At 47.7% G+C, this 16759-nt stretch overlaps 1 protein-coding gene across 15 annotated transcripts in view; it reads right to left on the bottom strand.

Annotated features, from left to right (window-relative positions):
• IKZF1 (IKAROS family zinc finger 1) overlaps positions 1-16759 on the bottom strand; it is a 73236-nt gene that overhangs the window by 1491 nt on the left and 54986 nt on the right. For 3 of the 15 annotated variants that reach the window (XM_065884283.1, XM_065884284.1, XM_065884286.1), the window contains 3 exons: positions 13413-13580; positions 9158-9283; positions 6239-6373 (listed from right to left, as the gene is read on the bottom strand). The exons of 2 other annotated variants lie outside the window; for them this stretch is intronic. In XM_065884283.1, coding sequence (XP_065740355.1) covers positions 6239-6373; positions 9158-9283; positions 13413-13580 — 429 coding nt within the window. The remainder of the gene's footprint in view (positions 1-6238; positions 6374-9157; positions 9284-13412; positions 13581-16759) is intronic. 10 more of the 15 variants (XM_065884285.1, XM_065884289.1, XM_065884288.1 and 7 more) reach the window with 9 other exon arrangements.

Raw genomic sequence — 16759 nt, 5'->3', positions numbered from 1 at the left:
TACTGAGCGTGAACGATGCCCGAGAATTGTTGTCAAGGACTCGTCAGCAAGCTTAGCCTCAAGAAACTTAGGGTCTAACATGACAGTTTGTAGAAGGCGGCGAGCTCGCTTCCCCTGGAAAGGGGAAATTTGAGAAAAGATTTGACTTCTTGTAATTAACTTTCGAGTATAAATTTTCACAATGAAATAAAATGAATATACTTGAAGATACACCTTCCCGATCTACTGGTCCTAAGCTCAGTAGGAAACCATGGCTTCATTAGCAAAGTCATTAATGAGCTGTCTGTCCTCATGGTCAGGGCTATTGATTCACTGGACTTTCAGCGGTGGTTAGTTAATAAGTCACAGGACGAGAGGCCCTCCACAGGCAGGTCTGAATTGTTTACGTTTCACCCCTCGCTCTGCTTCTTTCCTTCTCGCACCAAATCTCCACCAAGCGTCCACCCTGAAGCAGACAGGAGGGACGGAATGGCGAACAAGTAACAGTGGTCCCCATTCTCAGCAGCCCACAGGGGAGACAGACATTAACACATGATAACATGCAGTGCATCCCTGTCTGAGAAGTTGCGTGAAAGGAAAGGAAGGTTTGCTGCGGGGACCTAATGAAGCTTTCTAGTATGATGAGGCATATTCCTGCCACTTATCAATGGTCACAGATTTTTTTAAGGATTAATAATAAGTCTGGGAAGCATGGAGCAGTTTATCCTTCTGTTGCTAAGAGCGGGCTGCAGACCATGAAGTGTGTCCCACACAGGAGAAGCAAGAGGACTGAGAGGAGAGGGAGACTGGAGCCTTGAAGGGATGGGTGAAGGTGGCCAGAGCCCTGGGCGGATCAGTAGGCTGGGTAAACCCTGCAGAGACTGTGTCTGAAGGAAGACAGAAAGGTCCGAAGGAAGGAAGAACCCTTCTTGGTCACTGGCGGGAGGCAAAGGTGAGGAATGCCTTCCGGCTGCCTAAGGGTCCAGGTTACAGCTGATGGTGGCTGGAGCGGCTGGTGACAGCAAGGACCCCCACACCTCCCACACTGAAACCTGACAGCACAGTCTGCAGCTAGTTCTCAGCAACGAAAGGAAAAATCGCTCCACAGTTCGTAGACTTATTAATCATCCTCAAAAATGTCTGTGACCTTTGATAACTGTCCAGGAGTATGCCCCATCATACGAGAAAGCATCATTAGGTCCCACTTCTTGCTTTGTTAGGGACGTGTATCATACAGCGGCCTGGCTCTCATTCATTCAAATCTGCTGGGGGTCAGGAGCGACACACGCCCTGACAACAGTACAATGTGACCCCTGGATGACACAAAGAAACTTGTCAGTGGACTGCCACGCCCTCTGCAGAACTGCAACAGAATGGAATTTCTACGTAAGTTGGGTGGCAGGGATCACAGAAGTGGTGTTTCTCCCCATTTAAGGTTAGAAGTAATTGAGTAGCATTACAGAAACCACGTGGGTTTTTATTTTTCCTGTTTTTGTGTCGAGGTGCCCAGTGTCTGGTTACATTAACCTCAGAGGAGAAGGAGTCCCTTCTGGCTGGTATCTCAGTCTGTCCCTCCACCAAACCCCAGCAGGGAGGGGAGGGGAGTGGACTTCACAGACAATTCTGATACATATAAAAGTGCTTACAGCTCCACCAAAAATGGTGCTTTCCCACCTAATCATCCTGTTTCTCCCAAAGTCATGGTTCTGTGGTTTCCTAAGCAACCACTGAAATCTGTTGTTTTTAAAACTGGGAATCAACAACAAAAGGATGTAGGAAATAAAAAACAACAACATAGATTTCAGACTCACGTGGTATATTAAAACCACCCACAGAATTTCTCTTCCCTACTATTCCACAAAGTGAGAAAATCCCACAACATTCACTTTGGCAATATACTAAAGAAAGGTACATAGTCTAATGAAATACATGTTTATAAAAAATCAAGGACCAAGGAAAGAAAATTCTGGCATGAGATACATGGCAAAGCTTGGCTGTTGATCTCACTTACAAAAACCTTAAGTATGAATCAACAAAATCTTCAGCATTTTCCCTAATATCCTCATATCCATAGAGAATCAATTCAAATAGGTGTCTTTTCCCACTTATGATCAAAAAGCAGTTAAAACCTCTGCTAATGAGACCAGGTGACCCTGGCCAAGTGAGCAGTGAGACTGGTTCTCTGGATGGGAGACAGGAGTTAAGTCCTCAATGCTGTACACTGGGAGGAAATAGCCCAAAGGACCAGAGCAGGCCCCTGTGGGAAATACTCCCCAACCAGGTATGGTACAGTGATAACTGGTTTAGGGCATTTAACCAGGTCTCAGAACGAGGGACAGAGGGCGGAGAGGAACTCTTTTAACAAAGGCTGCACTTCGCATCACCTGAACTCTCCCAACCCCATCCTTGGCATTCTTTCAGTATTGAGAAAAGTCAATAGCTCTCACAGGAAAAAAAAAAAATCTCAGATACAATAGGAAGAATGTAGACATGTCAATCAAACTCTATCAGCCCAAGCTGAATAAGCAAGATGAAAAGAAAAGGTCATGGTTGCTGTGAAGATATTTTCTAGCAAGACAAGGGAAGAAAGGAAGTGAAACACAGAACACTAAGCCCATCCTAGGGAAAAGCTTAATTCAAGGAAGAGAAGTAATGTTTCATAATTGCTTTGTGACACGGATTCAATTAAAAAAGATACTGAAACATGGCAGGCTAAAACAACAGAATAAGATGAAAACAGAGATTTTCGATCTCAGGAAACAAAATGAGGTCCAAACAGTATTATTACAGAATTAACACATGGATTAGAAACATCAAGTAATAGAACATAAACTCCTAAAAATGGAATTACTAACACAGAGGAAAAACACAAGATAATAACAGTGAATAAATGTGAAAAAGCCAAAAAAATAAACTTAGAGAAATGCTAACAGATATGGAAGACAAACTCTCCAACATAAGGACATCTGGTATCTCTGAATAGAGATCCCAGCAGATGAAACGAAATATATACTTATAAAAAAGAGAATTTCCAAGAAATAAAAGAGAAAAGAAGGGAATCCCCAGATTAAAATGTCAGGAAATTTTTATTCAGAATGCAAAAACACCAAGACACATCCCAGTTAGGGTATTTAACTTTTAGGTTAAAGAAAAAACTCTTCAGGCATTCAGAGAGAAAATGAAAATCTTGCCTTCAGTCATGATGGCAAGATCTAAAAAGTTCCCAGGGGAAAAAAAAGAGTGAACAACATCACATACTTGTCAGCATGCTCTTCAGGTAGAAAGGCAGCAGGCAGACCTCCTCAAACACAAAGCAATTATGAAAACAGAATACCTACAGAAGCTTCTTGAAAAGAGTGGCATGTAAAGTCCAATCAATTAAGAGATCACTCTAAATAAATAGAAATAAAAGTAGTAGAAGGGCTGGGTCTGAGCCTCTCTTGAGTTCAAACTCGGAGCTCTTTCAATCCCACCAATACCCTGCCAGCTTGTACGGTAACAGCTGCATTCCTACACACTCTTTCTGAATCTGTATACAAGATAGACCACTTCTAGAGGTTAGAGGTCCATCTCCTTTTTAATTTTAGAGATGGAGAAACCACAGGTTAGGAGTGGTTGATGAAAACCCCATCAAGTTGACATGAGGGTGAGGTAGTCATCTGGGGGCAAGAAGAGGCATTATTTTAGAAATAAACTGCCAATCACCAAACTCTTGGGCAAACACCTAACAGAACACACAGCCAGTTCTGAGCCCTTTTTTCCAATCTCCACTCTGCCATCCTTGTCCTACTGTCTACTGTCGTTCCCCCCGGGACCCTGCCACTTCTCCTGTGCTGTCCACCTCTCCCCAGTGACTCCTTTTTACCTTAGCTTTGTTTGATCAGACAGACGGGTTCTGGTTTTGTTTGTTTGTTTGTTTATTTATTTATTTATAAATAGCATCTAAATCTCAATACAACACCTAAATTGTGGTCTCACCCGCGGTGGCTACTGCGGAGTTTCACAGATAGTTATTTGAAGTCTCCATAAGCTGCAGGGGCTGAAATGCCCATTTATAAAGCCCTTGGTATCCCTCACTTTCCTCACCTGAAGGAGGAAGTGGTACCCAGCTCCCCAGGGCCCGTGACTGTCAACAATCCTCGGGCACACGTGTTGCTCCATCTCTCCTGGTCACCGGCCCCCAAGCTCCCTCCACACAAGGCCTCCAGGGAGGAGCTGAGGGGCCCCAGGCTCGCCTCCACCCGGTGCTACCTGAAATCCCACCCGCAGCACTTGGTCCTCCACGTCACGTCACTCCCACTCTGCTCAGGAAACATGAGGCCTCCCCCGCCCAACAGTCTAAAGGCTCAGGTTTGTGTGGGCGACTCCCCAGACCGCGTCTCCAGCCGGTGGTTTGCAAAAGTGTTTTTTAACTGAATCCTTCCTCCCCCCACCCCGCCAAACACCCAGCCTCCGATCAAAATGAAGCCTGTTTTAAGTGTCAGAGACAGGATGGAGCCCAAGAACTTGGGCTCCTGTTGCTCCTGCCCACCTCCTGTAGGAAAGCAGCTGCCCCAGGCTTCACTGACCACTCACCCCGTGCTGGACCCACGCCCTCTCCCAACACACGTTTCCCAGGCTCCCACAGGGCGTCACTCAGAAAGCCCTTGAAAACGAGCAGATCAGACCCAGACTCTATCTTTTCCCAGAACCTGTCAATGGCACATGGGTCCCCATGACTCATAACTTCCATCCCCCAGTCCCGGCACGGCCCCCATACCTCCCTCCTTCCACCACAGCCCCACCGTCCTCGCATTTCCAGTCAATCTTTGGCACTCGAGCTCTCTATTTTCCAAGATGTGGCTCCAATCAAAAACATGCCAATGCTTTCTTCTGCCTACTGCATTGAGGCTACCTTTCTCACCTTGGCATTCCAAGGCCATTCACCTGTGACCAGAGCTGACTCGGGCTTTACTATTATGGCTTCCCTGAGGATCCGTGGGTCACCCTGGGATGCGCCCTGCTTGTCAGACGTGTCCACACGTCCCGCTCCAGCCCCCAAACGGCATCATCATTTCTCTGTATTTGTATCCATCTGCCTAGAACCCTCCTTCATTGTTCCACTGTCAAAAATGTGTTGAAATCCTCTTCCTCCCTCCCAGTGACAGGTCACTGTCAGCTTCACAAGCTCTTACTGATCCTCCTCCCTGGACGTGACCCTCCCCCCTGGTAGTCCTCCCTGGACATGACCCTCCCCGCTGGTCCTCCTCCCTGGACATGACCCTTCCCCCTGGTCCTCCTCCCTGGACGTGACCCTCCACCCTGGTAGTCCTCCCTGGATGTGACCCTCCCCCCTGGTCCTCCTCCCTGGACATGACCCTCCCCCCTGGTCCTCCTCCCTGGACGTGACCCTCCCCCCTGGTAGTCCTCCCTGGACGTGACCCTCCCCACCCCAGTCCTCTTCCCTGGACGTGACCCTCTCCTCTATGTTCCTCCTTCTACATTATCTTCATGATATTATCTTCACACTGAGGGCTTCTAAATGTTGTCACTTCCTCGGTGCTAATCTACGTTCATAAAACCCTGTGATATACGTAAAGAGTGGAACCAAGACTGGAGAGTTTGACTAATTTTGCGAAGGTGACAGTGTGGCTGTGAACTCACACCCTCAGGCTGGGTCCCCAGCCCAGAGCCCAGAGCCCCTCCCTCCTGCCCAGGTGTCGTCCTTCTTGAACTCCCAGGGTCTGGGCTGGATGATGGCTACATTGGCAATAACCTCCTAGAGGAAGGGCTGCCCCACCCTGAAAGCACCTAGCACAGGTAGAGAGTCAGAGGTATCTCCTTACTGGGCACCTCACAGGCCAGCTGCCCTGCAATTCTGCCCTTTTAGCCATCAAAGTAGCCCATGTGGGGAGCATTATGAGCTTCTTCTGAGAAATGAGCACCTGAGGCTCAGAGAGGCTGCTCTCCAGGCCATGCACCCGCTGCCCTGTGCCCACTGACAGGCCACCCCCAAAGGACACAGAGCGTCCCAGGCAGATCTCGCCGAGTGCCCCAGAAGCTGCAGAACCACCTCTAAGGACAACTCCTGGGAGAAGGTCTGTTATTTTTAAGAAGCCTATTGGAAAACCATTCCGAGATGTTTGAGAAATGTTAAGCTTGCCAATGTTTGCTTTTAAAAAAATGAGATATGTTTTCCTTTCTTCTACCCTCAACTAATCACCATCTAAAGCACCCGCGTGGTTGTTCTTTTAAGAGACAGGAAACGTTTAACTCTTACCAACAAATTTCTGAGGCATAGAGCTCTTACGTTTGGCGACGTTACTTGCTAGTCTGTCCAGCACGAGCGAGCGCTCCGATCCCATCTTGCACAGGTCTTCTGCCATTTCACTGTGATTAGTTTCTTCTTTAATGACTAAAGTCAAAGACAGTTAGAAAGACCAGTTTAGAAACACTTACGGTGAAAGGATTCAGTCTCATCATCAGTGTTAAACATGACATGTGTTAAGTGCCTACAAGAGCCAGGATCTTCACGGAGATTATTTCTAATCTTCCTAGCAACCCTGCCAGCCAGATGCAGGCTGACCAGAGCCACCTGCTAATGACACCTGCCTTATCCCCCAAGACCAGGGAATAAGCACCACCACTGTCCCTAGAAGCCAGACTGTGATTAAGTAATTGTGTCCCTTTGACAAGTCCTCTTAACTTTTCAAATACACCCCAATCCACTAATTCAGTCAATCCTGAGAGCAGCCCTCCTGAGAGTCAAAGAACTCTCAGCTAGAAATGATCTAAGGCTCGGACTCTGCCACAGTGAACAGAGGTGCAGGAGAAACCTGGCCACAGAGATGCTGCGGCCAATTCTGGCAACATGGGAACGAACTCAGAGCTCCTGGACCCTGAACACAGCAAACCGGAAAATCAAAAAACATGCACTGTAGGAAATCTAGAAATTGTGGAGGTGAATGTTGATCTAGGAAGTGTTTCTAGCCAACCTGTGCTTTTCTATGTCATCCCTTTCTTTCCATAATTGAAGACACAGCTTTGTATCCTGCATAACCATCCGTGTTCTAGTTTTTACGGTTGGAGTTTTGGAAATATCGCTCTTTCATCCCCCTGCAATTTATCCTAAGCTATAAGAAGCTAAAAATGCAAACTGATTATCTTCCAAATGGCTAATCAATTCTTCCCACACCGATTCTGAAAAGTCCACTGAAATCCCACTGCTCTGTGCTTCTTCCTTTTTCAGATGGGACGGGCTGATTGATCACAGGGTCTCTGGAAGTTTTACTCATTTCTATTATTGATTTGTCTGTCTATTCTTCAAAGAGGTCCAGATGACAGCTACATTTGAATACAGCATTAGACATTACTCTTCTTTTTAAAAAATGCCATTTCCCGCATTTGCTTTTCCAGATACACTTTATGACATTCCAATAAGATTGACAAACCAATTTCATGCTAAAACCATGCTGTGATCCCAGAGGACACACGTGCAGTGTCCAAGCCTCTCTCCCTGTGACTCCTCCATGTTTTCTGGCCCCAGTATTGTTTGCTAGCTTTCTTCATCATGGACTGCACATGACCTAAGATTATTTCTAAGCATTTTATGTCTTCATTGCTTCATGATGAATGCCACTTTGAAAAAATAGATTTCAAATTGGTTATTAGCGCTGGTAAATGTAATTTTTTAGCCTTGGAAATGTGGGTTTCTTATTAAATGGACAAACGTAACAGCCCATGCCCTGATTTATATGAGGGGTATCCATAAAATCCATAGAATTCAATTGCACTGGTAGTATTTTTGATCTATCAAGCTAATATGCTTCCCGGTGTATCCATCCTTCTCTGCAAAGCCGGGCCTGTGGCCTGTCCAGGGCGCCTACAGCATCTCGAGCTGGGTTTCCTCTCTGCCAGGCCATGGGGCCTCCTGAGACCCTCAGAGACAGCACAGTGAGGGGCCACGAGCCCAGGGCTCCCAGACCACTGACTCTTCTGCCATTTGATTCATTTCTCTCTAAGCTTGTAACACAATCTGTGCACCTAAGGCTCAAGGGAACCTCATGCTTTCCACAAAGACATTAGGAAATTATGACAGATGACCAAAAAGCCTTTTCCCAAATAAAATCATATTCAGAAAAATTAAATCTTTGCTACATCTCATAAGCTAGGCTTTGTCTATACCTAAGCCCAAAGAATGGCTCCAACCTAAGGGGATGGAGAGGGGTGAGCCTGCTTAAGGGCCCATCTGAGTGCTCATGGGGGCTGGTCCTGGGGGGCCCAGGAGGGATGGGTCATGAGAAATGCACAGAGGGCACAGGTCAACCAGCCCAGCACAGTGAAACCCCCACCCACTGCCTGCCCGGGACCCGGTGTAGTCTTGCAGGAATTCCACTGGCTTTTATGGACCCTCAACCAGCACTAGCTCCACACGAGAAGCCGTCTCATCTGAGTACGGGACAGAAAGCCATCATGAAGAATCCCAAACCATCTGATCACCAAAGGGAATCGATTTGCATCTTAGGACTAAATGGATCCACACTCTCTCTGTTTACATCTTTCACTTTACATTATCTCAGATCAGAGCCAAATGTTATCTCGAGATGCAATACACAGCAAAGCATCAGAGCACATGAGGAAAAAAAGCAAGCTTTCCTTGAAACCTGTGACAGCTGCAAGACTACAGACAGTCAGGGTCTTCCAGTCATCCCATGTTCCAGGCAGGTGCCAACACTGATGAATGAAAACATGGTCTGAAAGCTCTTATTTGATCCACTTCATGAAAAAATCATTTTTAAAACCAGATTTCACATCTTATTTTGATGACTAAGCACAAAGAAGCAATCGATACTCCAGGTTAAAAAAACACAAAAAAACAAAACACCAAAAACCAGAAAGAAAAGAAAAAAAACCCAGACTTTCAAGGGTCACTACAATCTTAGAAGCTTCCCCAGACTTCGAGAGGGAGGGGTTTCAAGGTCACGTGCTCCCTGGTAAGAGGAGGTCTTGGAAAGCTGGGAAGCACAGGGCACTCCTAGTGAGAGTTCAGCGGCCAAAAACATCCCTCCATCCCAGCCGTGGTGGCTCCCGGGCCTGTGCTCTGGTCCAGCTGCATCCCAGCGGGCAGGGGGCCCTCCTTCCCCCCAGCTGGGGAGGGAGGGGGAGCCAAGGCCAGGCAGCCTGTGCCCTCGGCGCTTACCTGGGTACAGTGTGCCTGGAAGGCCCATGCTTTGCAAGTAGTTGTGGCAGCGCTCTTTGTGTTCCTCTAAAGAGCTTCGCTGTTTATAGCTTCGGCCACAATATCCACATTTGTGAGGCTTACCAACTGCAGGAGACACAATGGAGTTCAAGACCCCGATTAAATAGCGGCCGTACGTGTCATGGGAAGGCATGCAATACACTTTTTACCAAAAAGGCAAAAAAAACTCTGCTCTTGAGAGCTAAAAGCATTATGGGCTCCGTCGAGTTGACTGAATTTAAAGATGTGAATGCCCAGGTGTTTCCGGATTGTACCAAGAACTCCTGTTACCTTTTTATCATTTTAACTTGTTCACTGCCTAACAAATTCTCTTCTACTTAAATCACAAAGTCTGAACTTTAACTGGAAGAAACAAACCACTGCAGTGTTATAACAGGGATGCCCGACAACAGGGCAGAGATGTGAGGAAGGCCCGAGCTGGCTGGATAATATACAGACTCAGCTCCAAAGTTGGCCTCTTGTCCGTGGCCACACCGTGGGCCAGGTCTGGAGTGACAGTGGCGTCAGGTCTAATGCAACCAAAGTGAATTCAACTCCTAGTGCTAAACAAATACCTGAGGTCTCTAAGACACCACAGTGTTTAAATAGACTTTAATGAAATAAGCCTTTTGTTTCCAAAATGTACTTTCTTGTTCTAACCTGGAAAAGCTCTGTTTTCTCCCCAGAGACCTTTAGGGATGGCATGGCTTCTAGATCAGCCCTGTCCCACAGAATTTACTACGAAGAAGGAAATGTTCTCCACCTGTTCTGTCCAATATGGCAGCCACCAGCCATGTGTGTCCACTGAGCATTCAAAGTATGGCTTGCGCCACTAAGAACAGAAGTTTGAATTGTGTTTAACTAATTAAAATTTATAGACCACATATGGCTCGTGGCTACTGTATTGAGCAGTGCACTTCTATACAGAGTTTAGTTCTTCCTGAATTTTATGGAGTGGTATTTTAGGAAGAGAAGACTAGCGCAAGTTCATATCATGCCTAAGTTTAAAGATTTTAATAGCATTTTAGGAGATAAAATGGATAAAGGATCTTCTATTATTTATACAATACAAATTTCCATCCTAAAGCCAGAACCTTTTAGTTCCTCCTCATATTGTTAGATTTCACATATTTGAGAGCATTATGTCAAAATCGACGCCATCCAAATAGGACTGTTTGGTGAAACGGCTTAACCAAATCTTGTACTGGTTAAATCTCTTCCTTAGGTGAACAGAAATTATGGTTTAAGAAGACTAGATGAAAACCAAAATTTGACTTCTGGAACATTTACTGGAGGGAAAAGGGAGCTTTTTTTATCCGGAGAAAGTGTTGTATCCCTAACATCAGAGAAACAACATTGACATATACAATGTTGCCTAAAACCGCACGTTTTACTGAGTATGGCCTTTAGAAACTCATAGAATAGAGATAACCCACTCAGTGTCTTTTCCTGGAAAAGCTACAGCTTTAGCAAATTTCCATACATAGAGCCTGGTGTCTGAATACCCATTTCTGTCTGAGTATATGATTGATTTTAACTCTGGAACATAAGAAGTTCATGAAAGCAACTGAACGAAAGTATATCTTGAAGCGTAGTCCACTGTTCTGCAGGAAAGAAGGTCTCTAGCCAAGCTTGCAATTTCCAAAGAAAGCAGAGAAGAAGGGAGGGGAACCCTTCCTCACCCTTCCAGACTACCCAAGCCCCTCTTATCAGTATGGGACAAATCCTATAGCTGGAATCTCAGGCCGCCACCGGTTGCCAGGGAAAGCTACCAGGCTGATGGTGGTTTTTAGCGGAATGGGGGTGTGGCCATTTCACAACGGACTAGAACGTGACCATATTTGAATTTGCAGACAAAGGCTGAAGTCCTCATTTCATTCTAGTGAAATCACCTTGTAGAACCTAAGTCATTGTCTTTTTTTTTTTTTTTTGCAGGAGTTGTGTGTCTGTGGCACTTTTCAATGGCAGAATCACCAGCAGCCCTGGATCAATGACGGTTTTCTCACTACAGTTTTGTCTACGCACTCATCAGTGGATCCCTGACAGAAGTAAAGTGTCCAAAGTCTACCACTGTTATATATAATCAGCCACACTTGGAGCGGGATACCATCACGCCTCAAATGAAATAAGCAGGCATGGAGCCAGAATAAGTTAAAATATTGCACTAGGTATTTCTAACTTCACCATAGAACTGATATGCAGGAGAGATTTCTGTTGCCAATCGGAGTGACCCAGGGATGACGACAGTATGGTTGGTGTCAAGCTAAGGCTGAGTCTTTATGTTTTCTACCAAAGGGGATATTGTGCATCCTACGACTCTAATGCAGTGTTACTGCTGTGATGAGGTCAACCTGACTCCACATGAAGGCCACCTGTGACGTTTCTCTGCCCTAGAGCCCCTGGTCGGCTCTGTACACAGACGGTGTCACTGTCACATCTGAAGCCTACAGAGACCCTGCAAACCTCCACCTCTGGGGGGACGACACATGTGCTCCTTGTTAGCCACACGTGTGAGCACCTGCGAATGCTCACTGTCACGGCGTCACCGTCCCGCTTTGGGGGAGCCGCCTGTCTTCCTGTCCCCTGCAGCAAGGTCCTCCCCAGCCCTCAGCAGGGCCCAAGCCCCACAGGCACCCCCGCTGACCTCTCCTCGTGGAGAAGCCACTCCTCGGCTTCGTGTGGCTCCTTTCTCGGAAGATTCTGAGAAGCTTTCCCACGCCATCTCAGTGTTCTAAGAGCATTTGGGAGCCTCCGCCACGCTGACGGTCAGGAAGGAGGTCGGAACGAGGGGCGATGGCCGGGCCGAGCATCTGAGAACCAGAGCTGCCGGGACCCACCCCCCACTGTCCCTGTGGCCTTCCGCTGACTCCCTGCAGGCACCACCCACCAGAGGAGGACCACCTCCCCACAACACTTATAAATGCCCAGCACCTCCCTTCCCAGGACCACATGTTCACTGGGAACTTCTCCGAAGGTGAGCCTAGAAACTCGCCCTGTGGCTGGACCCCAGCCCTGCCTCCTCCTGGATGGACACCTCCCGCCCGAGACTGACTGTCCCCTCCCTGCGCTCCCACTGTCCCTCGGATGCTCGCACCATGGTACCCGGCACACGCTGGGGCTCTGCCATCTCCTCCCCCGGGTGCTCATTAAATGCGTGATGAGGAAGCGGCCCCAGCCCTGGCATCAACTACACCCATCACCTCTGGGGAGCGGGGCCTGAGCGCAAGCCAAGCTTCCCCAAGGACGCGCATCCCCGCCTCCTGCGCTGCTGTCCTGGGGGCGTCGGGGGGAGCTGGTCCACAGCCTCTTCCTCTCTCCCACCGCAGGTCTGGACAGTCTGGACAGTGAGCTCCCTGAGGGCAGGGATGAGGGCCCGTCACCTCCTGCTCTCGGGGCTGGAAGGGCGTGATGTCAAATACCCCTGCGGGTGGCGTGCTGGCACAGCACACATTCCCTACCCTGTCTCCTGACCTGGAAGGTTACGGGGCCACTGGATCATGAAACACCAAGGAAGCTTCTCCGGGGACAGAAGATCCAGTCTACTCAGAGGTGGATCTGTGCTCTCAGGCTGGAGCGCTTCGAATATTGTGGGACATTCTCGCTTACCATGACCTTGCTGAGACCCTGATTACTCAGGACGCATTTACTAAAATCTCATAACAGCCCCAAACTGGCCTCTCCCACGGAGGCCTCGGCTGGCCTCTGGCGTGACCGTTGCACTTGGGCCCAGTCGGGAGCGCACCCTCAGGGAACAGGCAACACCAATCAGGACAGAATCACCTTATCTACCACCTTTGCAAAGAAAATTAGCCCCATGATGACTCCCGAAATGCTCGGCATGAAACAGTAGCGAGGGTGGCTGAACGGTTAACATTGAGAGACGTATTTGGAAACTTTCGGGCGTTAGCAGCACACTCAAGACAAGTACGGGCTGGCAAAATCCTTTAAAAGAGAAACCCACTTACCTGACACAAGGGGATGAGGAGGCCTCTTTTGAAATACTCTACCTAAGATGAGACATGTGCATGCGTGTGTGTGCGCACGCACACGTGTGTGCGTTAAGGTTCCCCACCCATCAGAGCACATGGGGTAGGGCACTGCTGTCTCCGTCAGGTGCAGCCGATGACCGGGGGAGTGGTGTCCCGGGAGCAGGGCATCCCTGAGAGGATGCCAGGCAGTCCCCAAGCCAAGCCCCGCCTGCGCCCAGAGGACCTACCAGAGTGCGTCCTCAGGTGGCCGGTGAGGGCGTCCCGCCGGCGACATGCGTAGTTGCAGAGATGGCACTTGAAGGGCTTCTCGCCCGAATGAAGCTTGATGTGCCGGAGCAGGTTGCCCTTCTGCGTGAAGGAGGCCCCGCACTGGTTGCACTGGAAAGGCCGCTCTCCTGCGGGGACGAGAAGGGAGCCGGTGAGAGCGGGACTCAGCGCTGGGACGAGGGGAGGATGTGGCGAGAAAGTTGTTTCCCGAGGGCCCGGTGACTTCCACCGGCTGCAGGTTTGATGGAACGTGAGGCTTTCAGACTAAACCTGCCAGTTCCTTAACGCTTCACTGGTTGGGTCAATTTGATCTGAAAATCTAATTTTTTTTCCCTAAATCAGAATGGCACATCACAATGCAAATTCAAACTCATTTAAATAAAGTGGCTGCAACATTTTGCGATGAAGAGCCACTCTTCCTCATCAGCAGTTTTGGAATAAACCAATATCCAATTTTGCGTGTTGTGGCATTTGGTGGGGCTTTTAATGTGGCTTTTTTCAAAGGGTCTTTAAAATATGCCACTGAAGCAGCAAAATAAAAAGGAAACTCATTAAAAATGCATTTCAGGATCACAAGTTCATTTCAGCGTTACATTCTTATATTTAAATGAAAGGCACTTCATTATAACAGTTATAATAACTTCTTTTCATTTACATTTTCCCTGTCTTTTCCCTTTCAATTTCTTCTCCATTACCTGTCTGTCCCTATGCCGGCAAATCAGGAAAGAGACAAGACAGAGCGTGAGGGTGGGAGAGAGAGAGAAAGAGAAAGATTGAATAAAATGAGAAGTTGAGAAACTGGAGGGAAGGTCTGCACCGTCCAGAGAAAAGTCCCGAATCTTCCCGTGATGCTGCCTCAAAATCTGACCTGCACTGAGGTTTCTGGCTTTTTGCTTTCCTCACAATCCTACAACCTTGACGCTAGTATTGTTCTATCCGTATTCATAGAAGACAGTTATATTTTCGGTACAAATATTCTAAGAGGTGCACTTTAGTTGTCATTAGGAATTCTTTCAGGGGTGGCACTCCTGGAGTGGTGACAAAACCAAAAACAACAGGAAAACACTGGACCCTCTGCTGTGTGTCAGCTCATGTCCCCAAACTCTGAATCCAACAAAGGAATGAACAGGTATCTGTGCTCAAGAAATATGCTATTGGGTCTATATGCTATAGGTCTCAGAATCTAAAATCGGTGAACATTTTTATTTAACTCTCAATTAAAAGAGGGATACATTTGTCACGTTTAAGTAAGCATTAAAGCTCTTTTAAAAACAAATGCTTTTTTTCTTCCTTTTTTTTTTTTTTTAAGAAGGAGAGCTCTGTATGACCACGATATCTGGTGTTGAGATACCATGAGAATGCACTTCCTATTAACAATTTTTTCTTCGGAAAGAAGAATGTGTTAAAACGTACAGTCAATTTTCCCAATTGGCTTACATGATTTTAGTGAACAAGACAGCACTTAGCAAAAGCGATTAAGTAGAAGCATATCTGGTACTCTTAAAATCTACACCAGATTAAATTTAAAAGTCTGTGTTGGCCTCTGAGTTTCACGGTTACCATCATTCTTAATTTTAAGTGGGCAGGACAGATGTGCTACTGGAAAAACTGAAACTAATTTACAGTGATATTCAATCATAGACCATTTGGAAACTTGACACGAACCAGAATATATTCAGAATTCTCCCAAATCTAGATCTAGATTGGACTTGGCTGAGCAGAGGAAGTCCAGCAGGTGGGAAGGTGATTATAAAAGTAACTAACTACCTAAATCTCTGAGTTAGGAGGCCACACTGGATGAGATTAAAATAGCTGACAGGCAGCCCCGAGGAGCGTCCAATAGAGATTGTTAATTACCTACTAGAAACACTTCTGAGCCTTCACTCACACACACACACACACACACACACACACACACACACACACACACGCGCACATGTGGCTGCCGTGCTTAACTCTAAGCAGACAAAAGAAGGAAGAAGAGTCCAGAGCGACCTCGCAGGGGAAAAGCCTCCACCCACTCGCTCTGGCAGGGGGACCCTCGGGCTGGCTGTTCTGGAAAGCTGGGTGGTCTCATGCCACGCAAATGCGTGTGACAAGGATGTGGGCCACTCTTGGTGACCAGCGTGCCTCAGTGTGACCCCACCCATTGTGAAGCGTCCCCTCTGTGCTGACGAGGTGCTTGCTGGGCTCCCCCCGAGCTCGGGCGGGCTGGAGGGAACACCGGCTTGGACCAGCCAGCGTCTGTGCAGGACAGCCGGTCAGCAGAGCGAGAAAGGACAGATCCTTCCAGCCACGCGTCCCTTCTGCAGAACAGGGCAGGCAGGAAAGACAGGGGCCGTGCCTTGGAGAGTGCAATCTGTCTTCCAATTTGAGTCATCGGCTCTAGTGTGTCCTGCTGGGCCTGGTGTCTTAATCCCGCTGGTAAGCGTTCCCGGAAATCTATTTGTTTCTGATTTGCTGTGCTGGCATGAATATGTATCACAGGGCCCGGAGACCGGAAGACAGCGTTCCCTGAACTGACAACACGGAGCTCAACTCGAGGTGGTTTCCCTTTGGAGGTGTTAACAGGAAAGGGATCAGGGCCCCGGAGCTAGACGACACAACACGGCCCACGATACCTGGGTACTGCTACTGGTGATCGCTTGCCCCCCCCACGTATACGGCTGATGGGAGCCAAGTTAGACCAAGTTCCTCCAAGACTGTATTCCCTTATAGTTAATTGGGATGAGGGCCTTCATATCACTAATTCAAAATTTACCTTTTAATCCCAGGAACTCTATAATCTGCCATTTCAGAGACTCCCTGTAAGAAATGTCTGAGCTCCTTTGCATAACTTAATTGGGCAAAAAAGAAAGTCTCCACGGATGCCCACATCAAGAAATTTCTGACCCTATATCCGAAGAAAGTGAATTAAAAAATACACTGAACTACAAGGCCTCGCTTGGGCTTACTGCAGCTGTGCCTTGTAACAGCACCCAGTGCGATGCCGTGTTTATAAAGCACGGAGACTCTGCCTTTCCGCCTTAGAGACGGGAACAGAGTGGGCACAGGGCCGGACGGAATAACCGTAATTCAGACACTTTTCTTGATGCTTCCTGTTAAAAATCCCATCATTTAGAATCAGATTACTGCACGTTCCTCTCCCACTACCTTCTGTCTGACTCCCCCGTGAGCCCTCAGAGGTTGGCGGGAAAGTGTTACTACGAGGCTTGAGTTTAAAAAAATGAAACTGAACAGCAAAACTGGGGAAGTGAAACGGTGTCATCAGTGGACGACTCACACAAGGGCAGCCCTGGCCCCGCTC

This window comes from Phocoena phocoena, chromosome 9 (genome assembly GCF_963924675.1).
Source record: "Phocoena phocoena chromosome 9, mPhoPho1.1, whole genome shotgun sequence".
NCBI lineage: Eukaryota > Metazoa > Chordata > Mammalia > Artiodactyla > Phocoenidae > Phocoena > Phocoena phocoena.
This window is presented reverse-complemented; position numbering and strand designations above follow the sequence as displayed.